The 24,794-nt window shown below is 41.6% G+C and overlaps 1 protein-coding gene across 5 annotated transcripts in view; it reads left to right on the top strand.

Annotated features, from left to right (window-relative positions):
- The first annotated feature begins 3,310 nt into the window (after nucleotides 1-3,310).
- ITGA6 (integrin subunit alpha 6) overlaps nucleotides 3,311-24,794 on the top strand; it is a 56,242-nt gene continuing 34,758 nt past the window's right edge. For 2 of the 5 annotated variants that reach the window (XM_062604777.1, XM_062604778.1), the window contains exon 1: nucleotides 14,793-15,053. In XM_062604777.1, coding sequence (XP_062460761.1) covers nucleotides 14,893-15,053 — 161 coding nt within the window. In that variant the 5' untranslated portion in view covers nucleotides 14,793-14,892. Of the gene's footprint in view, nucleotides 3,434-4,498; nucleotides 4,693-10,288; nucleotides 10,391-14,790; nucleotides 15,054-24,794 lie in introns of those variants that run through there. The other 3 variants (XM_062604779.1, XM_062604780.1, XM_062604781.1) reach the window with 3 other exon arrangements.

Genomic DNA, 24,794 nt, shown 5'->3' with positions numbered 1-24,794 from the left:
ATGGATATGTATAGGAAGCTTTTTAAATCCTAAAATACTGTGCCATCACTAGGTTAACATTTGAGGGAGTTTCATTGTAATGTTTGCAATGACAGTCACTATAATAAACTTCTACACTACATTTTCAGAAACATAAATATCTGCAGGTGCAACCGGGCAGTGGAGAACTGGGGCTTTAGGTGATAAGCATATATGGGTCCTGCATTCTTCTTCTCGGAAAAAGAGCCTGCATAGTTCAAATATCAAAGGTCCTGTGTGCTGCTCTGTTCAGAGGAGGTCATTCTGAGCTTCACTTGTGTCTAAAAAGTAATGATGGATATTAAAAAAATAAAGATAACTATACATATGTGGGTGGGCAAAAGAAAGCAGCATAAACCAAAATCCCAACTGAAAAAGGCTTTAAAGCCCTAATTCCTGGTTTCCTGCTCATCACCCTCATCACAGTGTGCCACAGTTGCAGAGTGGCAGTTACACAAGAACCACAAAAGGGGACAACAGAGTGGCAGTGTTATGCTGGCTGAAGTGTCCACATGTGGTGACTCTGAGCATCTGCTCTGCACGGTTTCCCACCAGATACTTGTGTTTTAGGAAAGCAGGGTGGGGGGAAGAGGAGATGCAACCGTATGTTTTCTGTGTTAATGTGGGTCCCACTCAAAAGCTAAAACAGATGCTGGGCAGGAGCTGAATTTGCATCCACATCATTCAGCTTGCCAAACTGTTTTTCTGAAAATTGCATTTTGGGCTGTGTTGTCCAGGAGTCAGGCATTGTCATGCATCCACAGGCCTTGTCTGGGAGCTCTGCAGATATCATTCGGGACATAATTGTTTTAAATAAGAAAGTGAATAAATTCCTATATTTAGCAGCTGATTAGGCCCTCTGTTTTCCATGTATTTATTCATACGCCTAATTATATTCCAGTGATTACTTCCTTCACAATTATTGGAAATACTCATGTAATAAAGTTAGCATATGTGCTTCTTCAAGAGTAAGCCTTAAATCATAGAATCATAGAATAGTTAGGCTTGGAAAGGACCTTAACAGCATCTAGGTCCAACCCCCCTGATCACTAAATTGTTCACTTCTCTTCCCAACTGTTCCCTCATTATTCAATCTGAATAATATGAATGAGTAGAAAAAATAAAGTAGTCAAGACATTAAGTTCTACAGCAAGAATCATACCAGTTACTGCTTTATAGAGGAGGAAAATGAAAGGAGGTGAGGAGAGACAATGAGGGAAATTTAGCTGCTGATCAGACAATGTATAACCGTAGTCTGTCACTGACAATGTTTCTTTCCAAATATACCTTTTCTGACTTCAGCAAATGCAGATCTTGAAACAGGTTTTAGAAAAACAAGGTGGTTGTATTTTCCCATTAAAGAAAGAAAGGATACTTTTTTCTTTTTTTGAAGCTCTAGAAAACTACAATTTTCAGGAAAATAAATTATTTTCAGGCAATAGTGACAAAAACAGAGAAGTTTTTACAAGTACTTTCTGTTGCCTCTGTCCCAGCTCATCTTTTTTGTTATTCCCATTTAGGATAAGCATCTTCTTGGTTTAGACGCACATTTATTTCCACTAGTAGTCTGTGGGGAAAATACTCAGTTTTTCTACAGTTAAAAGCTAAATTTCTGAGCTACATATTTAAAAATAGAGTTATTTTTTTATACTTCTGAGCAATGAACTCCCATTCTGCATGATGTATTTTTGAATAAAGTTTAAAAGGGTCAAATATGCAGCGTGTGGAAAAGCAGTAAGTTGCCAGGAAGTGGAACTGTGGTGCTCAAAGTAGAGGTTCATTCTGTTGGATGCAGTTTCTAAATGTTATGGATTATGAGGATGCTGTATTGGATATTATGGAGTAGAATGAGAAGCATCTTGACTGGAGAAGAACACAGTGTAACTTCAGTGGTTAAGTACCATCCATTCTGGTGCATGGGAAATACCTGCCTAGTCTGAGAAGCAGCATAGAGCCCTGTCTACTTATGTAGAGATTAACAATCTGTGCTGAGAACCCCCTTCTGTTGTGGTGACAAAGGTTGATCCATTGGAAGGCTATTGCTCAACCAGGAGTCTGCAGTCATCTACACAGTTCATAAGTATGATAATATGGAACTGCCAAGAATTTTATAGCTCTGAATGTGCATTCATACAAATAACACCCGAGGTTATGTCTCTCTAATGAAGGCATGTGGAGACAAGGCACACAAATATTTAGGTGTTGGCTTACTGTAGTCATGCAGCTTCTTTAACACAAGAGACACGTCTTTTCATGAAATATTTTAGAAGCGCTGTTCTTCTGAGGTGCTACACAAATAAGACAAAACCAAGTAAGTGCACAGGGGTAGCCCAAGTTCTCCTCATGAAACGGGAGACGAGAAGGCAGTAGAACTGAGCTACCGAAACTGTGGAGAATTCAGAAAACTGGTGTTGCTTGAAAATTGACTCCTTTCCACTGATGTCATTGTTGGAAGATGAGCAGGATCCCAGTGAAATGAAAGACATTTTCATGGATTCCTGCTTTCTAATAGGAGTTTGATGCTGCCAATTGAGTTGTAACAATGATGCAGTTGCTACCAGCAGTCTGCTTCAAAGGAGTAGGTGCATTTGGCATTATTTATGCTTGGGAGGCTTAAAGCCTGGCTGGAAATTTGGGGCATGAGGGAAGGAAGAGATATTTGTAATCTTCTGAAGGGCAGACATGGCTTCTGGGTTCACGATGGCTCTGCTTCAGTTCCTGAGGTCACAGCTTGGTAAGACTGGGGATAAGGAACAGATAGCAGACTGATGTTCTTAGGCTCTGGTTTGGCAGTTACACATGTTCCAACAGCACATAGCGCACGCTTACGAACATGAAAGTAAAGGTTCTCTCTCTGTGTGATCACCCTGTTTGCTCAGTGCATCATCAGTTGATTCAGCATTTATATGGATTTACTGTTCTTGAGATTTGAAGGAGTAAATGTAAGAAATTGCTGAACTCCCCCACAATGAAGTTTTGACTGTCGTTTATTGTCATGGCACCAGAGGAATAAAGGGGAGCATGTTTGAGAACAGTTTGAAATAGGGTGCTTGGGAGAATCATAAAAACTAATCTGACTTTTAAGCCAGGGACATGATAGGAATTGTAATGAGAACAGTATTAGTGGATACATGGAAAACATGTAGATTGCAAAAGGACAACATGCCTCTTGGAAATCTTTCAGGAGGCAACAAGCCTGTAGATAAAAAGATGAGTCAGTTGTCACAACCTCCTTGGATTTTTCAAGTTGCTTTTTGCCCCTGAGAACTTAAACTGGTGTGCAATAAAGAGAAGATCCTTTTGTAGATTGAGATGGCTGAAGAAAAGGAAGAAAATGGGAGGAATACAAATTTTTCAGAGAGAGATCCCACAGGGGTGTATGCTGTTTGCCATGTTTAAAGACCTAAGAAGGGATGTGTTAGGGAGACAGTGTATGCTGCCTATATAAAATTATTTGTGGGTCAAAACTAAAGCTGGCTCTAATGAAAGGCTTTGCTATACAAATGACTGAGAAATAAAATAGCAAGGCTAAGAAGGCTAAGGTCTAGTGTGCAAAGCAATATGCTTGTGCTAAAAGATGGACTCAATTAATTTGTTCCATTCAGGATCTTGGTCATGGCAAGTTCTCTGTCATCTCAGTGTTTAGTAGCAATCAAAATGGGAATTGGAAAATTAGGAATGGAATACCATGTGAAACAGTGAGTATAATTATGCTACTGATGTATGTCTTTGCTGCATCTTGAATGTTGTGTGGTGTTCTGAAAATTCTGTCTCAAAAGGCATATAGTGAAATGATGGAAGTACAAAGAATGCCCAAAGTGTTTAGGAACCATATAATGAGTCTATTTGAGATATGAATTGAACAAGGAGTCTTCTGTGTGAAAATAGATGATTGGAGTGGGGCATGATAGAAGTTTATGAAATCATAAATAAGATGACTCAGGAATGTTCATCCACTTATGATCATATAATGCCATGGTCACACAGTGAAGTTATTGGGCAGGCAAGTTTGAAGCAGAAAATCCCTTTTCACATAGCACACAATTTCATTGCATATTTTGTTTCCACAGGTGCTGTAGAGGCCAACAACATAATTATGAATATAGATTAAATGATATAAATTAGAAACTGTCAGTAAACACAGAGGTCTGACTGAAACCATGGGCAAACAATTCTGTAACCTGCAGGGTACCAGTAGGAAAGAATAAGAGAAGGAGCGCTCTTTCAGGTGATTACTACTGACAGCTGTTAGGCAGGATATTGAGGTAACTGAACTTCTTTCTGAGTCAGTATGTCTGTTATTTCAGAAGATTAAAATTATAAGTTATAATTATAAATCGTTGCAGAAGGAGAGAAGTTGCGGTGGCTGAAACTCTGCCAGGTTCCTATTGAAACTTTTCCTCAGTATTGGACTCTTAAGAAAAGTGAGTATTTGTCCTGTCCATTCAGTGAATCACAGCTCTAACTTTGAACTTCACAGATTTCAGGATTTTGGAGAAGGCCATGAGTCTACCTGTGAATTCCTAAAGCATCGTGGTGCCTCCTACCATTGCACCTCTGGTGCTGTGTTGCCAGTGAAGCTGTGTTGCTATGAATGAGACCTTCCCAGCTGTGGCTGCCTCCTGAATGCCTCCACACTGGGAAAATCCCTGCAGAGGGTGATTTGTGGTAAAGGTAATGCAGTCTCTGTCTTTTGAGGGATAATCAAGAAATCTTTTCATACTTTCTTCACAGGCCATGCCCCCTCTTTCTCAATGGATCTTGATCTTTGGGATAAAAATAAAGAATGGTGTAACACAGATTGCCAACATCTTCCTTCTTGTGTGAATTGATTGTGGAGGATGTGTGTGGGCACATGTTCTAGTCTTGATTTACTAATCACATTAAAAATCATACTGCAGCTTTGTTGAAACTTGCCTTGCAAGATACTAAAAGCTGCTGTTGACTTACTGATAATAATGAAAAAAGGAAAGAAAGATCTAAGTATTAACCTCATGCTAACCAGAGTAAGACATTCCCTGAACTGAGAACTGAAAGTCTTGAGTTTTGTGATGCCAGAATAATAAAGAGGTTTGATACTTGGATTTTTTTATTTTTATTTTTTTTTCCTGACTCAGGGTGCCTTTAAAGTAAAAGTTTACGCATATGGTTATCTTAAAGTATTTTGTCCAGGAGGCTGTTTGTTAGACTGAATTGGTTGGTTTGAATTTTGTGTTTGTTCTCCCCTTCCAAAGTGTCTTTGCAAAAAGTTCTTCTATCGCTATTAAAAATTATTAGGAAGAAATCAAATTCAAAGGAGTGTTGTGCTTGTTCTGCAGGAGAGTCTTACTATAGATGTTATTTCTTTTGAATGTGTTCCCATTCAGTTTTATGTCCTGTTGATGCAACTCTCAGTTTATGCTGGTCTGACAGAATAATGCTCCCAGTCTTCAGGTGTTTCTGCTCCATTGCCTTGCTGTTATTATATCACTATATTATTATGATGATATGACAGCAAACAGCTCTCCAGCAACTGTTCCATAAAGCCACTGACATAGCCCAGTCTGGTTACATTTTGGAGCTCTGAGTCACAATGTTTGGACTTCTGGCTTTTATAGTGTTTGAAAGTATTGCCCTTGCAAGTGCCCTGTTGTGAGCATTACCATATGAGTCTATGCAAGGCCAAGGTGTGTACATTCTGCAGGAATAAAAGTCATTCAGGCGTTCCAGGAAGGATGAGGAAGTGTTGGATAAAGAAAAATATTAGGAAATGTAACAAGAACTGTGGCAGCCTTGTCAGAGCTGCTGTTCCTCTGCAGATCACAGTCCCATGCTGGCTGGGGTACACCAGCAACATTCAGCTGACAGTGAGTTTCCGTGCACCTTGGGAAAAGACACCTGTAGCCAGCAAAGCAAGAGAAAGCTTCTGAGGGATTCACAGAGAGCAGGTCCGCTGTTGTGGGGAGATACTTAACATATCTTCATGACCTAGATTGAGGGACAGGAATTAGGGCTCACCGTAGCATCTGTAGATAGATATATTTATTGCCACGGTTGGACTGATTTTAGGTACCTGACTTATTTCAATACATTGTGTGATGTTATCTGCAAAAGATGAAAGAACTCGGCTACTTTACAAATCAAGTGTATGTTAAAATAACTCTCCCAGTGGACTGTGGCATGTGGCTTTCTTTCCTCCTTTGTACCTCAAATAGCCACAGACTACATGTAGATAGGGAGCAGGACACTGTAGTTGAAAGTAGCAGATCACCTTATGCTTATGTACATGAAGCAAGAATTGCAAATAACACAATAAATACACTGAAACTATGCAGCATTGCCTTTCAAACTTCAGCAAAAAGCTGCTGTTAAAGATGAAGTAAATCACAACAAAACCAAAAGTGGAATAAGGCTATGCACCCAGCAATACTAAATATGTATAACAAATTCATCAAGTAGAACTGCTGCTAAGGAATGTGGCAATTTGCTATTAAGACTACATGATGCTATAAGACTATCATTTCAAATGTACTTCCAATTTTATTATCTACAATAGAATATTTTTATGTTCCTACTTCACCACAACATTTTGCCTTCTAGATAGGGCCAGTCTGTTACCTACACATCTATGGAAGCCTTCTTAATTGACTTAAATATTAATTCCTGTGCTTTATCCAAAGTTGTGCTTCTGAATCAGAACACGGTTAATGGTTATGCATAGCTTCTTTTTCTGACATGAAACAGATTGTTGAGTGATGTAAACTTTCCCCCTAAGATTGATACCCCAATTTTTCCTTCTCAAAGCAGCTGTCATTTTGGCATCCAGAGGCTGAAATAAACTTGGCGTGCAGCCTCAGGAACACAGGATCCAAAGGGCTTGCAGTCGCTGCTGACAGACACAAGCTTGTACCATGACCTGATCCCACTGCCATGTGCAGTTGGTCAGCAAGTGCTTGTAACATCTGTTGACTGTTGTTTATTGTCTGCGGAACACTCATCTGCTGAGATTTCTTTTGTAGCTGTGGCACACCTGGCGGATCTGGTAGTTGTATTCCCACAAATAACAGGCAAGATCAGTTCCTTCTCCTAACAATGGGCAGCGGGCTCCAGGGGTGACAGTAAAGGGCTTGAAAACTGGCATGTTAAAGGTTGGAGTGGAATAGAAAGAACTCCTGGAGTCTTTAAAGCTTATGTGAAAATCAAGTGATGAGGTGGAACAGCAGGAATTTTTTGACACTGAACACTTATTCTCTGATAAGTACAGCTGCAACCCACACTGTACTGCAAAAATTCCCAGAGATGGAGAGTCGGGAAGCATCATGAGGGACATTAGTGCTTACCAACAATGAAGCATGTTTTTTACTAACATAGCGTGTTACTTACAGCATGGGAACTGTCAGCCAAATATGCGTATGTTCTGGTGTCCCAGCTCAGCAGCTGATAGCTGTGCAGAACCCAACTTGTGAATTTTCAGATTTAGATGGGGCTTTTATAACAAGGCGGAGGAGGAGGGAGAAAACCAGATCTGGCTGGTTCTGCTGCAGCTTTCCTCTGTGATACTGGGGCACTCTTTTGCCCTGAAGTAGACCATCAATCTTTTCTGCTTGGAAATGGAGATTATAACACTGCCACACCTCACAGGGGAAGAATGAAAATGCCTTGAGATAGTCCTCTGTGTTCGGCATGGAAAACACATAGTTATTGTAGAACGACTGCATTTTATTTGATTAATGTTAAGAACAGATCCACAGTAAAATGGATCAACATACCTTTATTTGCACTCAAGAAGCAAATAAACATGCCTTGATTTAACTGCCACTTAGGTTGCTGAATTGCTTAAAAGTGGACCTTGAGCCTTGGAGATCCTGACTGACTTTAGGAAAAGTTGAGTAATAGCAACTGATGCATGCATGTTACTCAGTGTGGTCAGAAATTCACAGAAGTTCACTTGCTTGTGTGCTGGAAAACATACTGTTTGGTATGTACTAAAAACACACACCCACAAGTGAAAAATGCAGTGTATGTGTGCCATGCAAGAAGTGGTACGAAAGGTACAGCCCTAATGTAAATTGAGAACACCTCTCCCTGGCTGCGTCATCTTACCTTCCTCACTTGTTCATGTTCCCAGATGTAGAGATATGAGCTTGGATAGGTTTTGGGTCTTCTCTTTGAGACTGCTGGTGTGAGATACATGTAAATAAACACGGCAGAGAACTCCAGCACACATATACAAGGGCTGTTGGTTGCAGCTGAAGAAAATACATGTAATTGTTAGAATGTATGTTTTAGAATAGTTCCTCTTATTGCATAAAATAAGGCTGGGCTTGTTTAAATGTGAATACTATAGGAAAGATCAAAACCTGATTTTTAGAACTCTTAGACAATTTCTCCTGACAGAATTAAGGTGAAGAGAATGACCAAGTAAATGATGGTCTGGAAAGAAACATTAGAGTAGTTACAGCATGTGGAAATTTGTTTGTGCCATAAATCTTTTACCAATTGATTATGTTATTGGAATAATTATTTAAAATTCAGCACCTTAAATCCTGATTGCCTACAAGGCCCAAGTTATTTTGCCTTTTCTAGGAAGGGCACTTGAAATTTAGATGTATAGAAATAAGGGGAAAAAATAGTGAGAAAAATGAATACATGGTGAATAGAAAATTTAAAACTACATTTGAAACGTTTCCAGTACCATACAAAAATTTGCACTTTCATAGTTAATGAATGGCCTTTCCTTCCTTGCCCCTGATTTTAGTTGTTTGCAACAAATGAACTAAAGAACAAATATCTTGAAGTCAGCAAAGCCACCACAGCAGCTTCCACAAAGCCCTTTGCCAAACTGATTAGATTTGCAATTCATCCACTAAGCCTGCCCGGTCATGGCAGCATCACGCAATGAATCTTTTCATTGAATAAAACTGGACTTGCAGAGAACTAATGTATCTTCTTTTGTATGAATACCTCTGTAGTGCTTGTTTAAACATGAAATTGTTCTTGATTAACTCATGCGTGAGCAGGTTTAGTCTGGAATTGGAAAAAAAAACCTTCCTGTTGAACTTAATGTAGTTGTTTAATAATTAAACAGAAGCAGTTAATTGGAAAATAGTGCATATGTCAGCAATCCTGGATGGAAATGAATAGTGGTTGGCTAAAGAAGTGGTATTACAAAAATCTCTGGATAACAGGTTTTCTTAATTTGTTGATTTTTGTAATTTGTGGGAATAATAAGAAAGTATCTGACAGTTTTTGCATGTAAAACAACAGTACAAGTAGATTGACATGAAGGCAGAAGAATCCTTTGTTTCTATCTAATAACTTATGGAGCTCCAGAAACTAAAGGTTGCACTGCTCAGCAGGGAATTTATGAGAACTATAGTGTGTCCTCAGTCTTCACCTAACAGCTATTCACATCCAGGCAGAGCAAGGACAGAGAACAACCTGGTTTTCATTCAGATCCTGGGTGGACTGGGCTTTTACGGACTTTATTTAGGATTCTTTTTTTACAGCCTTTGCATAATTATATAATTATATTTTCAGCATTGTTAGTGAGCACATCAGCAAGTGAGACTTACTATAACAAAGGACTGGATTTGTTCATTATGGATTGATTTATAAGACTAAGAGTAATTAAAACGATATATTGTCCAGAAAATAGCTATTTTTAACTGGTGATCCAAATGAAGTAAAAAGAAGACTGTGCTCAGTTCTACCTCGTCCAATTTGTTCTTGTGTTAATCTAAAGAAAAAAGTGAATACCTTTGTTAGATTATTTTTATTTTAAGAAGCCTTCTATTAGCAAACTAAAAGTGAAGAACACAGAGGAAGAATCTTTCTGAGGCTGCTAACTTTAGAACTTAACCGTAGAAGCAGCCTCTGCTAGCTCTGCCTGGAATGGCTTGAAAGCCATGTTTAAACATGTCTTGAACACAGGTCCTGTTGAATCAGTGGCAGACATGGTTTAGTTGACATGTAAGTGAGGTGGCTGTAGTACCAAAACTGCAAAATTGTCACAGGCAGTAACTACTGAAAAACTTAAATCTATTAAAAATCAAACACAGAAGTCTAGTTTCTCCACATGGTTCTTGTCAGTCACTGGACACTCCTGTGCAGAGTGACTGGGCTCTACCTCCTACATGGAAGCAAAACAGCTGGGGCTGATCCAGGATCTGATGGGGGGGCAGGTGTAACAAGTCTGGTAATGACCAAGCAGCTTCTTCCACTAATCTGCTTCAAGGGGAGTTGGGGGTCTCTCCCATTCCATGCTGTGCTGTTAGGATAAGCTAGGTAGTGACCACATTCCTCAAGTGACTGTAATTCCTGGTCTTGTGCTTTGCAGACTGTGTCCCAGGGCTAGGTCCTGTGTGTTCAGCACCTGGTACAATGCTTGGAGGTAAGTGCTATCAAGGTTGTGTGGAGTTGTGTTTTGGGCAATGGCCAAAGACTCTTTAGTCAGGCTGTGTGAGCCAGGAGAACAAAAGTGTTTTGTCTTGGTTAATGACTGTTTTTTGGCTCTTGATGGAGTTAAAATGTTATCCCATGAAGGTTCACTTTGCTTCTTCAGTTCCTGGAGAGAATTTCTATGGAGATCTTGTGAATATCTCGCTTGTAAACCTCCTCTCTTCCTGTCCTGCTCTCTGCCAGCACCCCCAGGAAATACCTTGCTTGCTTTTTTAATCTCTTCTGTTAGTCTATGAGCAATGGTTGGCTGCTTTGGTGCAAATTGTCTGAAAGATGCACGTATTGACAGACATTGAGGGAGGGTTGGCTCAAATTGCACAGAAGTTTGCATGGGGTGTTGGGTTATGTCTCTGCCCTGGTGAACAATGGTACACGACAAGCAAGGTTTCATGTGCAGGATAGTGTTGCAGATCAAGGACTATGCATGGTATAGATGGGTCTGGGATGCTGTCAGTGCTGCAAGTTTCACCCATGGTGATATAAGAGATTTGAAGATGTATATGTCTGGCTGAGAGCGCCACAAAATGGGGCTGCAAAGGCACATGTGATGTGTATAATGATGTTTAAGCTGAGGCTGCCCTTACTAAGGAGGAATCTTGCATAGTGGTGTATGTAACTAGAGAACTGGAATACAGGCACATGTTAAAGATGACTGCAATTTTATGCTTAGGAATCAGTAATATTGAAGGAACACCCTTAATTCCTTCCGCAGCAATCCAAACTATGGGTGTTTAGTTCCCATTTGTCACCAGCATTTCTCTGATCTCTGCCTAGCTACGCTCATAAAGTGCCTCCAAGTATGTTTACAAAGATGTTTACTCTCCAAACCCTTCAGGCTGATCATTCTGAAAGTACTTAAGGAATGTACCTGTCAACTTCGCTGGAAAAATACTCTGTCTATGTAAAAGACAAAGAGCTGCTCTGTAACACTGGTTGTAGTCTTCACCAAAATTCTGAGTCCGGATTGAAATATTTCTTTCAACTCCTATTTTTTATTTGTGTAATACTTTGTATATTATATAGAAACATTAAGTTAAAGCCGTTATACTGAATGTTAAAAGCTTAGATTTAAAGACTTTACATCTGGAATATTGTGTCAAATTCTAACCAATTTGTCAACAGAGGTAAAGTATTTTTACTTTGCGAGCCAGTAAAGAATGCCAGAATGATGTCTGTAGTTGTTTTAAACATCAAAGAGAAAAATGAAAGTGTTAAGATAGCAACATCTTCCTCTGGAACTGCAGTTAATCTGATTCAAATATAGCCACAAGTAAGAGCTGCATCTTAGTTCTCTTTCTGAAAAGATAGTAGAATTAGCAACATTCTTCATTCAGTTACACAAATACACTGAGTGTCAGTTCTGTATAATTCAGAATACCAAGTGTGTAAATATAACTATTTTAACACGCCGGCTTCTAGATTGTTCAGAGCAAAACATTTTCCTTACACGGTGATGAGTAGTTTGTCTCCCTTACCACCGTAAAAGCCTTTATCTTCTGCGCTGCTGTTCTGCTGCTCCTAATATCATCGTTAACAGAGAGCCAGGAACATTCAGAGGATATATTGGCAAAAATAGTCTGACAGCACTGGGTGCATAGAAGTTCAGCTGTTTATTGTAGCTGTTGAGATGCATCCATACAATAAATGTAAATAATTTGGAGAACATGCAGTTCTAAAAATGGTATGTGTATTGTGTTGAGGAGGAACAATCTGGAAGGTTGATCCAGGTGACTAACACTTTAAAACTAGTTTATGTTTCTGAACTGAAACACCTCTATAGCTTTAGAATTTGCACAGTGAACCAAACGGTTTTGGCCTGTATTATTCTTTCATCTGGAATTACATCAATTATAACATCAAGGCTTTTTTTTTTTTTTAATGAAATGGGAAGGGGATGTTTACATATTTTGGCTTTTTTGGACCATTTGATGTGCTGCATTAGAGCCGCACAGCCAAGCATCCACAAGTTGTGTATTTCTTTGCATAGTATGTTTTGTTCATATAAATGATAAGAGTTCAGAAACATAAAGCATTGTGCCTTGCCTGCCTTCTAGGGAAAGCCTAAAATGTCTTGCCAAGCTCTAGCTTTCCCCTCCCACCTCTTCTTTTTTCCAGAATTTATTTTTTTTTCCTTTGTGATGAACTACACAGTTGTACGGAGGAGGAAAGTACTGCTGGCAGAAAGGCTTGCTCGAGATGTAGACACAGCAGGCAAACACCTTGTAGCCCTTTGGCTGAGCATCAACACACCATTAATAAGCAGACAGCTTGAAAACTCAGCAATAGCAGAGCCTTTGTTCCAAAAAAAGAGAGGCAGCTTTGATCTGGCCATCGCCTTACTTGGAATTGCCCTGTTGTTATACATAGCAGAGCGCTCATGTTTAATTGGTCATCATACTTAATCTTGGTCCCCCTTTATATAGGGGTAGTACAAAAGAGGAATTCCCAAAGTACATGTTAGTTGTAGATAACCCACGGCATGTTTGTTTTGGAGGAAGAGCAAAGGAAGGAAACTGACTTTTATTTTTATTTTTTTAACTTTTTTTTTTTTTCCTCTCTTCATCTAGAGCAAATGGAAATAGTACAAAATGATGAGAGACCATCCAAGGTAACTCTGAGCTGTTTGTGTGCAGTTCTGCTCTACCCTGTATACGGTCTATTTTTGTTGTTCCTGCTGTGGTCACCTGGGACAGGTTTTAATATCACTATGTCTTGGAATGCTTGTTACTGCATCTGGAGATGAGAAAACTCTTGTCTCCCCTCAGCAACCTCTGTGGGTAACAATAAACAGGTACAACATGCCCAGGCAGCACAGATTAGAGGGAGGGAGAGGGAGAAATCAGATGAACCTAACATGCCAGTATCATTCAGATGGCTGTGAATGAAAGTATTTCTGTGACTCCTTACACAAGCTATTGAGTACAAGCATTACTTAAAAAGTAACTATAGTTACTGTAAGAGTATTACAAGAACGCAAGTTTCAATGGTCCTGAAGGGCAAACTGCTAAGATTTTTTTAGTACAAACCTCAATGCTATTTTCAAAGACCTGTTTTCAAATCTTTACTAATTACTGTGAAATACATGGCTTGTAGTATGCCTGTTGGTAATTAGTCTGGGACTCTTCCCTCTTATGGGTCCTTTAGCGAAACCAGAGTATGGCGTTTATGCCAGTAGGATTTTCTGCTGTGACAATGACTGAAGTGACTGAACACTGGATTAAGACTTTGAATGAGTTGGGCATGAAGAGCAAGCAGGGAAGAACTCTATTAGCAGTAAGTATCTGGGAGCCTAATTTAACAAAATGTTTTGTTTCCACATTAGACGCACATTTCTGGTGTGTTTTCTCCTCTCTTTTGATCAAGGGTGTTGTGTTTGGACTTGAGCCAATGACTTGTCTATACACGGAGTTATCCTAGAATAATTACTCAGGAAAAAGTAGCCTGGATTAACTCCATGGGAGCAGAGTATTGTTCCAGAAGGAGTTATTTGGAGTACCAACATATTTGAGGGCTCTGTCTCAATTGCTCTTTTCTCACTTTCTCTGGAATCTCCTGAGTGAGAAAAAAAAATTTCTCTCTTCATGTTCTGGATATCAATAGAAAAGAACAAGGATAATGTCATGTTTCTTGGCACTTGTGAGGTTTTTAAAGGCTTGAATCTTCTTCCCTAAACCAAAGCACTAAACCAAGATTCTGTTAAAAATAGCCCAAAACCTCCCTCTTGGGTGGATGAAGTGCACTAAGGTATGCTAGCAAATACCCTTCTGGAGTTATGGGTGCAATAGGCATGAGATAAAAAGATCTGGGCTCCAAACCCACATGTTGTTTTCAAACCATTAGAAGGTAGGGGTAAGGAATTCTCAGATGTGTTCAGAGATGGAAAATGCTGGAGGAGGCTCATGTGGTCTTGCGACTCCTGCCCTCTTGTGCTGTCTTGAAAAGTCTGTAGAACAGAGATAACATATGCACTGGTGTTGGGTTTTTCTTCTTCTTTTTCTCACGGCTGTGTTGTTTGGGGTACACAGACTGAACGCCGCGGGGTCACGCCACCCGTATCACCCAGACAGTACCCACTATCGGTACCCAGACAGTTGCCAGCTCTCATCGTGCCCCCTGGGGGGGGATCTCTGCCTTTTCCCCCCTCGGGCTAGGGCCCAGCCCTCACCTGCGGCCGTGCCCGGCCCCCGACACCGCTTTGTTTTCGGTCCTGAAAACAGAGCGCACCGCGGCGCCCCCCGCGGGCCGGGGCCCGAGCCCCGGGGCACTGCGCGCCGGGCGGGGGGCGGGCAGCCCGCGGAGGGCGGGGCGGGGCTGGGCTGGGCTGGGTTGGGTTGGGCTCCGTCACGGCGCGCGGAGCCGGCGGGGCACAGCGGGCGCCCTCAGCGCGGGGGGAGGCGGCGCTCGGCAGCAGGTTCCCGCGGCCGGCGAGAGGAGATGGCGGCCGCGCTCCTCCTGTACCTGCCCCTCCTGCCGGGGCTGGCCGGAGCCTTCAACCTGGACACGGACAACGTGATCAGCCGGCGCGGGGAGCCGGGCAGCCTCTTCGGCTTTTCCCTGGCCATGCACCGGCAGCTGCAGCCGCAGGAGAAACGGCTGTAAGTACTGCCGTGCCGCGCCACGCCTGGCCCCGTCCCGGGCCGCCCGAGGGGACTCTCCTCCCTCCCGCCGCAGGGGAGCTTCAGCGGGCTGGGGCCGACAGCCCCCCCGGTGTCCCGCTGGCGGCGGGAGGAGCTCAGAGCAGGGGGAAGGGGGGCTCGGAGGGGCGGGCGGCACCTGCCGCAGCCCGCGGGGTACTGCGGCACCGCAGGCCGCCCGGAGGGAGGCAGCGTGCGTCGGGCGGAGCGGCGGGGACGTGCCGGGGAGCGAGGTGCCGCCCCGCCCTCCTCGGTGGCCTGGGGGAAGAGAGCCGGAGCCCCGCCGGGAAACCTTCCCGCCCCGGCCGTGACAGCGGTGTCCTGCGCGGGTCCCCCCGGAGGGAGCACGGGGAGACTGGAGTGTGGGGCGGGCTACCGCGGCAACGCTGTCCTGATCCCGCCGTGCTGCGGGGCTGCGGGTGCCTGTCCAGGCTCTCGGGTTTGTTCTCCATGTGCGTACCCGGCCTCGGGTAACGCTGGGGGTGCTGTTCAAGACGGAACCTGCCCGGGGTGCAGGTGGGAGGTGGTAAAGGAAGACGGGAAATACATATCAGTGTTGGTGGCGCATGGGTGGAAACTAGGAGCTTCTTTTGGGAAATTCAGAAAGAAAGTAAGGCTCCTCTGTATCTCTTCAGGGTCCTTGCCTCGTCGTGACCATTATCTGAGCATTGCCCTGCCCCACCTAACCGTAGCACTAGATGAAGTGTGTCTTGTGTCAGGTATTGTCATCAAATAGATGTGTCTTCCCCAAATATTTACTTTCAATTAAAGGGAAGACAAGCCCATAATTCGTACAGAGTTAATGGGAGAAGGAAGCTGGAAAGAAATTTTATCCTTTATAAAGTTAGATGGTAAACTTCAAAAAGTCCTGTAGCCCCTTTTTGCTAACACTCGCCTTCTGTTGGTTTCATCAAAATTACAGTCTGTAAAGCGGTGTAAATCTCAAATGTCCACATTCATTCTTCCATCTAGTAGACTGAATGGCTCATGGTATCCTGAAGAATGAAATAGAAATCTGTGAGGTTCTTTTCAGAAGCCTTTATCTTTATTCTTGATGAGATTCTTCTTACATTGGTCTGAGTTCTAAGAAAGCAGTGCCTGAAGCTTGTTAGTTTCCCCCTGTATCGTCAATGCTGGTAGAATGAGTGTGTCAGAGTATGCAGGCAGCCAATTAGGAGAAGTCAGTAGAAACACAAGTGCAGTCACAGTATTCAGGCTAGTCTGAAATGTTTGGCTGAAATGCTTCAGAGATGACTACTATGAAAGTTCTGTATTGTATGTATAGCAAATGCTTCCTCAGGCAATCCAGATCTGGGGACAGAGCAGAGCCAGATGCTATCTGCTTTGACACGGCTTTCTGAATCCAGGCTTTCATGAGAAGCAAGTGTCTCTATTAGAGACAGAACCAGACTAGAGAAACTGTGGTTTATGGTGTTGTGCAGTTCTGATGTCTTGACCGTTTTTAAAATGTATTCATGAGTTTTAGCATAAAGAATTTGAGTGTTACCCTAGGTAGCTGGTGGGTAGTGCCCTTGGAATGAAACCATTTGCATCACACAGGTGTGTTATGGTCACTTAAGCATCATTTTTCCATCTGTAAGAGTACTAGCGTGTGGCTGTAAGAGCACAAGACATTAAACATGCTGAAGTGAAAGTATCTTTCATAGGGACAGAGGTGTGTTTGGCTCATTTTGTGTAAGTTCTGTCTCATGAAACAGATGGGGGTTTTGAAGGGGAAACTTGAAGTGAACTTCCCATATTAGGCTGCCTATTTATATTAGATAAAAGTGAGTGACACTGAACTAATACCAAATGATCTGTGTGGCCTGTGCCATGGAAACCATGTGCAGTTTCTAAATAGCTTGACTCTTTGTAAGTGGAACAAACGGTGTCTGCTGTCCAGATACTGGTGAAGGTGGAAAGTTATGGGAATGGAGGTCATGTCATATCTGTAGTGCCAAAGTGGTTTTATGTACAGCTATCTCTTAGTTAGAAGTATTTGTTTTACCCATTCTTCTTGAATGGATGCTAACTTAAAGGCTCAGTTACTGTTTGAGTGTGAGCACTGTTAAGTGGTTGCCAAAAGTACACAAACCCCATTTCGTCATTGAAACTTGATGGAAAATTATACTTGGGTGCTCATCTGGCAGCAACCCCCATTCCGAAAACCCTGCCAACCTGAGGGCCCCTATACCCCTCCAACGTGTTGTAACAGGCATGTGCAAGATCTGTCAGTCCTTGGGAAAATGAGCAAATGAGAGAAGGTGAAAGACATGAATTCTACTCAAGGGCTGGTTTACTCTGCGGCTTAGAGCAAGGCTTGGTAAAGCAAACTAAATGATGTATAATTTTTCCCTTGTCTCGCTTACGTGGTTTTTAAGTGAAATGGTTCCCTCTTCCTTACACTGGGTAATGCAGTGTTAAGCATTACGAAAATCCTCTGTAAAAATGAGGGTGGAGAATGCCTAGGAAGTGTGACACATAAAGGTACAGCTGGAATAGCCTTCGTTTAAACACGGTATTTGCTTTTGATCACCTTTTTCCTTAGTCACAGGATACTGTGGATTGTGTATTAGCTTTGAATGGCAATCTTTTCATTTGTTAGCATTAACTACTAATGCCACGTTTGCTAACAACAAATTACTTAACTCCTGTGGGTACTTTATTCCCTATGGGTACTGTATGGGTAGATGACTGTTCAACTGGTGCCAACTGTAAGGCTATGGGCTAGTAGCAGGATTTTGTTTTTCTTTGTGAGTATCTTCATGTGAGAGAACTTGGAATGTTCATCAGTTGGAGAGGAGAAAAACTATTAATTCACAGTGACTGAAAGTGGACTGTTAAAGGCATGTGGGTGTGAAAGACAGCTGAGCACAATCTTAATGTGCATCAAGGGAGCATTAATGTTGGCAGTACTAAGTGCAGCCTGCCTGGATTTCTGTGTGCAGTTCTGGTTCACTGTCAAGCACAGGTAGTAGGAAAAGCCTAATGGAGCTCTAAAAGAGTTGGTCTTACTGCTCTGTGTAAGATTGCTCTGCCTTTAATTTGAATTTGTCAGTATAACAAAAATAAGAGGAGTTCTGGTTCTGTGAGGGGATGGTGGCACAACAGCAGTGTTTTGTTGGCAAACTAGGAAAAGATTTGTAACTTGGAGGGGCCTTAGGCTCTGTGACAGGGTAGCTGTATGAGTCATGTGGTTAAAGCTTAAGTAGTCCTGTGATTGAGAATGTCAGTGTAGCTAGATTTGTAAATGGGGACTGTGCTCACTATATACATATTAGCTACTATATATTATAAATACATTATGATTATCATAAAGGTATTATTACTAGCTATTCACTTTCTATATAGTGAGTGTAGTTACATGTATAGTTTTATAGTATATAATATCTATATAAATTATATGCATGTATACCTGCTCCAAGTAAGATGTCCAACATGTCTGTTCCAGTTCTTTTTAGTTGTAATTCACACTGATTTAAGCACATAATCTTGAATTAGAACACAAGCCCCAATTGGTGTATAACTGTTACTGGCAAGTAATTCTGTTTTCTGGAGCTGAATTCATGTGGGCTTCTTGGTATTTAAGGCAAAAAGGATGAAATTGTAGTAATCAACATTAAAGATCTAATCATCAGCTGAAAAGCTGTGTGGTTGAAAGTTGTGGATAGGCACTTTATGTCCAGGCTGCACTGCCCATTAGCAGCCATAAAATTCTAAAAATTGCAGTTATCTTACTGTAACTTGTGACAGATTTTGCTGATACTGCATGTGTCTGCTGTGAGCTCTTATATCAATGCATAACAAAGTTGCCTTAGGTCATCAGGACTGCTGGCATTGCTGTACTGCTGCAGTGCATCCTTAGTGGTATTGAGTCACTGCTTCTGTGTTCTGTGCTCACAGACGCTTTGCTCCAGCAGCAAAAGAGATGGATTATGCTGGTCTGTAATGGAAAATGACAGTTTCTGCTTGCAGAGGTGGTGTAGTGTAATTCAAGCTTCAGGTAGTAAAGGAGTTTGTCTGTGTTTGAGATTGATGTCCTGTGGCAAAGGTCAGAATCAAATGAAGCTGGGAAGGAGGGAGGAGTAGTTTAAAAGTTTTCCTTGTAGTGGGAAAGAAATTTGAAAGTGGAAAGAATTTTGAAAAGGAGAGGATCCATCATACTAACTTCCTGGGTGAGAGAAATGGGAAGATTAAGTCTGCATCACATAAAGGGGAAGAATGTGGAATTTCTGTAGGTGGAGTCAAACTGCAGAAGGCAAGCTTTTTCCCGGTGCTGGTTGTGTTGTGCTGTGGGCAGAGACAAAGCTGATGGGTTTGCAAGTGAGGTGCCCAAAAAGTTATGAACTCTATCATATGTCACTATCTGACTCCCATTTTTGCACGTGGAAAACAAGAGGTCAATATTGTTGTTGTTTTCCTCAAAGGAACAGGAAAGGATTGTGCACATAGTCCTGCAGAGCTCTACCGAGGCAAAAACCAGAGCATTGGGCTGATACACACCAGGAAGTTAACACTAGTGTAACCACTTCCGTCAGTGTAGAGAAAGGAGCAGACTCTGCAAGCAAGGCACTTGTGAAATCGCAGGTCATACAGCAAAAACGTGCTTCTGACAGGCCAGTTTAGTCCAGGTGGCTCTGAAAAGGCTGTGTCAGGAAAGATATGATATGGTACAGTCCTTTGTTAGCTGTGTGAGTTCACAGGTTCAGCTTCACTGCCGTGTTAACTGGTGTGACAGACGTTCATAGCGTAAAGCTGGCCTTCCCACATCATAAGTGGGAAACCTCTTATCTCAGTCCTTCATCCCCATGAGAAACTTGCTCTGAAAGAGGTCATGTGCTTCTCAGATACAGTTTTGTTTTTTTTTTTCTAAAGTTACCTGTAAGTACAGAAGAATCTTAAATAACCCTGTGGAAGATGTGTTATTTTTCTTATGTTGGTGTTAAGAATTAACAAAATCCATTGCTGTGCCTAGTGGGACCCTTCATGAGTAAGGACTGTATCATAAGCCTTCTGTCAGCAGTGATGATAAATGGCCTGATGTGCAAGCTACAGCTGTGAGTAACAGCCTAGGCTGTCAGCCTCAATTACAGCTCATAAAATTGTTATGCTCTTACTGGAAGATGCTTGTACCTGATACAACTCCTTGGTTTCATAGCTTTTTATTTTTACTTATGCTGAGCCTGATTGATGTATCAGTTTCTAGTGTAAGAGGTACCATGTCTTTGGCGGGGTACTAGAACATAATATTTACAGGTGGAGGTGATGGCAGCTTTAGAAGCATTTTGGCTTAGGCTTTCTTTCTGATTTTTAAATGTCTCATTAGATGCAAGTGGAAACTTATGGAGGCGCAAATTCCTCTCTCTTCAGGCTGTGCATTGGGAAAGAGAAGGGTGTTCTGTAAGCTGCTACTCTGTGTAAAACAGACCTGCCAGGCTGTTCCAAGAGCATTAAAATGTGAGTGATGTCTTAGTTAACCAAAATTGCTTTAAGTTTCTATAGTTCAAGTCTGTTGTAGTCGCCCCTTTCTAAAATGCTGGTATTTATACCTGGTAGTTCCTATTACATAATATTAGGATATAAATCAACCCTGATGAACACAGCATATGCTAGGCCAGTGAGCTCTATTGTGGCCAAAGTATTAGAAATGTCTCGGAAAGAGATAAACTAAATCTTGCCTTCTCTAAAACTAGTAAGGTTAAGAAAGTGTAACTGGAACAAAATAGCACAGTGCAGACAAGGACAGACCTTGATCTCAGGAAGGAGAAAGGCTTTTTGTGTTACTAAAGTGAACGAAAGCTAATGTACTGCACAAATATGAGGCAAGGACAAAGGAAAAGCATTCTTCTTGACAAGTTGTGGTTTTTAGCAGGGGCTGTGGGTCCTGACAAGCTCTGCTTAATGATGCCTGAACACTGGGCAGAAATCACATTTGGAAAGACCAGCAACTAATCTCTTGCTTTTCAAACCAAGCTGATGTAGACACATCAGGGTAAAGTAGATGTGTCTGTGTGCATGTCTGATGTAAAGCCTTCAATGAAACTGTCCCTTGTGTACTCCATTGTGAAAAGCCCTTGCAGTCATTAACGGGGTTTGCTCTAAATACTGGGGGGGGAGAAGTCATCCTATGCCATGCTACTCTGACATATAGTTCAGTTTGAGAACTGCAGTTGTAAGTTGGATGGGCTAAAATGTGTTTGAAGAGCATAAACCCTTACATACAGAACCTGAGGTGGGAGTGAGCTGGAGAAGCATTTCTTCATGCAGTACCTTTGATGCAATGTGAGATGGGCTCCTGGAGTGCAGACTGCAGAGTGTGTGCTGTGTATGTGCTCTGCCTCAGTTCTCAGCTGTGTGGGCTGGAGCTGAGTGAATCAAGGCTCTCTGTGGCAATGGCATCCTGAAAGCCTCAGCTCACAGACAGCTGCTTGCAGCTCATTGCTACCATGATCTTATGGACTGACTGGCGCAAGCAAATTTATGGTGCTGTTCAGGCTTGAAATGTGACCACATCAGCTACAGAAGGGTAGAAAGTGAGTGAGTCGGAGAGAATATTGATAAAAATGGAGGGGTGTAGAGTGAACCATTCAATCATCTGAAGTATGAAGTGTGCACAACACAAGGCCTGCTTTGTGCGTGCTGCTTTGTTCCAAAGCAGCAAGATTTGGAACAGAGGGACAGAGCAACAGGGATGTTAAAGTGAGTGCTGTATCATTACATCATCTATGAGCTGGGATCTTAAAATGCAGCACTTCTGTTTGAGGGCATAGTTTTCTTTTGGTTTCTGTTCTAATTTTCTGGATTTTCTGAGGTCTGGAGAGCAGCAGAGGTTTCAGACAGCTGTGCGGAGAGATGAGATGTGTTGGTAGTGTTGGTCATGGAGGCACAGCTGTGTCAGAGTTATTATCGGAAGATGTGCTACAGTTTCTGTATCAGTTTCACTCTTGTGCTGGTTACCTTGATGATGAATAAGGCTCTTTAAGATGGCATATACTTTAAGAATAAACCCTAAGGCAGTGCTACCGTCAGGTATGAATCTGTCTTCATCCAGATGTGGAGTTTCATATACTGCCTTGTCTACTGTTAATAATTTAATTCACCCATGTAGAGAGTCGTAATTAATCCCTCCCTTCTTTTTATTGTTGCAGTCTAGTAGAAAAATGGCTTTTACAGAGGTAGGAAATAGTCTGTGTTGTATCTTCTTCAGAAATGCTGGCTAACCCTGTCAGTCTGAGGCTGGACTGTTTGATCAGTCCTATCTGTAACTGTTCAAGACGTAAATCTTCATAATATGACTCTCAAATGAAGTGTTTTTATTTAATTAAACATTTTTATTTACATTTTTTAGAAGTCTTTTTACTCTTGACTGCCCTGTAATAAATATTTTGCAGTTGTGTAGGCTCTTTCATTCAAGAATCTCAAGACCATGTATAGTGATACTAGCTCTTTAACTATAAAATAGGAATGAAAAGGAGCACAAATCACTATTATGGTGCTTGCTAAGATGAGTGCAATTTTATGTGTAATATATGTTACTAATGCTGCTAATGTTAATTTGTAAATAACAGTGAAAAACCCAGAAGCAGGACAGGTGGGTTGGCTTTCATAAATGTTTTTCTTAAAGGATATCAAGCAGGGGGAAGAATGGTTTACTGATCTAATTTGTTGCTGTCTGGATTCTCCACAGAATAAACCAGAACATTTCCCCAATTAGTATACTGGATTGCCTGGCATGTTACAGCAGTAGATTGTTCAGTAGTCAGCATGGGCTGGTTTTGCCTTTGTTAAACCCTACCCAAAACCCTTTCTGTGTGTGCCAGAGCAACTGTCAAGTTTTGTAAGGAATGCAGTCTGTTAAGTTGTCACAGGAGATACCCGACTCATTTTAGAGGAAATGCTGTTTAAAATCCGTTATTGTTTAAATGCTTCAAAGCCAGCCTGGGGCTGGATGAATTGTTTAGCCAGAATTGGAAAAATGGCCACATTTTGGGGACGTATTCTGCAGAACGGACAAGACAGAGAGCAGGCTGTTGGGCAAAAATCTCTACTATTGAATGGGCAGATGGTCTGTACTGTGAAACATTAGCTGGCAAATTAACACCTCATAGTGGTATTCAGCAAGGGTAGGTACAGTAAGAGGCACACAAATACCTGGAGAAAGAACTATATAGAATGGTCTGGAAAACACTGAATAATTTATTAGCATTGGATATTGTTGATTGAAATACATGTGAGGAAGTTGCTGCTTTGAGAGTAATGGCGAGAGAATATAACCCAGAAAAGCAAATGTCCATGTGAAAGTAAGGGAATTACTTTCATTCTTAAGGTTTTTTGTTTTTTTCAGTATATAAAAAATAAATGAACTGAACCACGGGTTAATAAAGCTCCTTTTACAACTTCAGCATAAAATGTACTGTGTTCTTGGTAAAAAGCATTTCCCATGTGTTTAAGGTATTGGGAGTATCACAATTTCTAGAACTGTTTTGAGAATTCTGTAACTTGCTTTGGAAAAGAGAATTGCATTTATGTTGTTTTGGAGAGCAGGTTGGGTGTATTCTGCTGTGAAGTATCTGAGGTTAGATTTTGGTATCAAAATGGTAGTAAAAGCCAAAAAGTTCTGGTTCTTGCATTGTGATTTTTGGAGCATTTGCTATTGTGGAGTGACTGTTTTTGGCTCTGTTGAAGCACTGACTGTTTTTCTTGTTTCCTCTGACAGAACTGTATCTAAAAATGTCATTTCCCATTACTGATTTCCATTAAGCAGTTGTACTAATTTATGTGAGGATGTTTTGACTGTGTTTGAAGGTCTGCACTATCAAGAACAAAAGCAAGAGAGGTTCATGGGATGCTCCCTGTCTAGATGCTGTCTACAGTAAAAAAGTACCCTTCCAGGTACATGTATGGATCCTGCACTGAGTTTCTCTGTCAGCTAGCAAGCTTCTGGTAACTTTTCAGCTGTATTGTGTTTGTTTTCCACTTTCAAGGAGCTGAAAGGAGGAATGGCAGACCTTATAGAGCCAGAGTGTTTCCTTTCTAGTGAAGATGACAGGCAATTTTTTCAAGTGAAGCTAAATGGACTTAGCTCCTGCCTGTTTCAGCTCCATTTTTAAACTCCATCAAAAGCAGGTCTATAAAATGTATCCTTAAAAACCAAAGGAAACCAGGACTGCAGATATGCTGGGAGCAACTCACCCCTGTAGTGCCCGAGGTTGTTTGCTCAGCAGCACATGTGCGGGTCAGAGGTCTGAGGGAAATTCATGTTTACCCTGGAAGTGCTCAAAAGTGGCAACCAGCTGTTGCTGATGGCAGGAGCATTATTGTTGTGTGTAGGTGAATTTTCTGTGTCCTTCTTTTCTCATAGCTCTTTTCACATTACTCTTGCAAGGGAATGACAAAAGGTTGGTTATCCTTGCACTTTGTCATAGGTGCTGACAGAGCTGCATAGTGGTTAAATCTGGTGGCTCTTAGACTGGAGTGGTGCGTAGCTGAGTCTCTGAAGAGAGATCAGAGCTCGTAGTTAATTATCCATCTTTGTTTAGTGTGAAACAAACCTTAGGTGAAAAGTCACATTGTTTTCTTGGCCAAAGATGCTAAAACCAATCTGGCATATTTTTTTTCTTGTTATACAGCCAACCCCTGTAGCTGCTGCTACAAATCCAGCACGATCTCTCCATTCAACTCACCTTTCTGGTATGTCAGTGT

Source organism: Pezoporus occidentalis, unplaced genomic scaffold (genome assembly GCF_034315485.1).
Source record: "Pezoporus occidentalis ecotype Australia unplaced genomic scaffold, CSIRO_AGI_Poc_V1 ctg88, whole genome shotgun sequence".
Taxonomy (NCBI): domain Eukaryota; kingdom Metazoa; phylum Chordata; class Aves; order Psittaciformes; family Psittacidae; genus Pezoporus; species Pezoporus occidentalis.
Note: the sequence above shows the minus strand (reverse complement) of the source record. Positions and strands in the feature narration are given on the sequence as shown.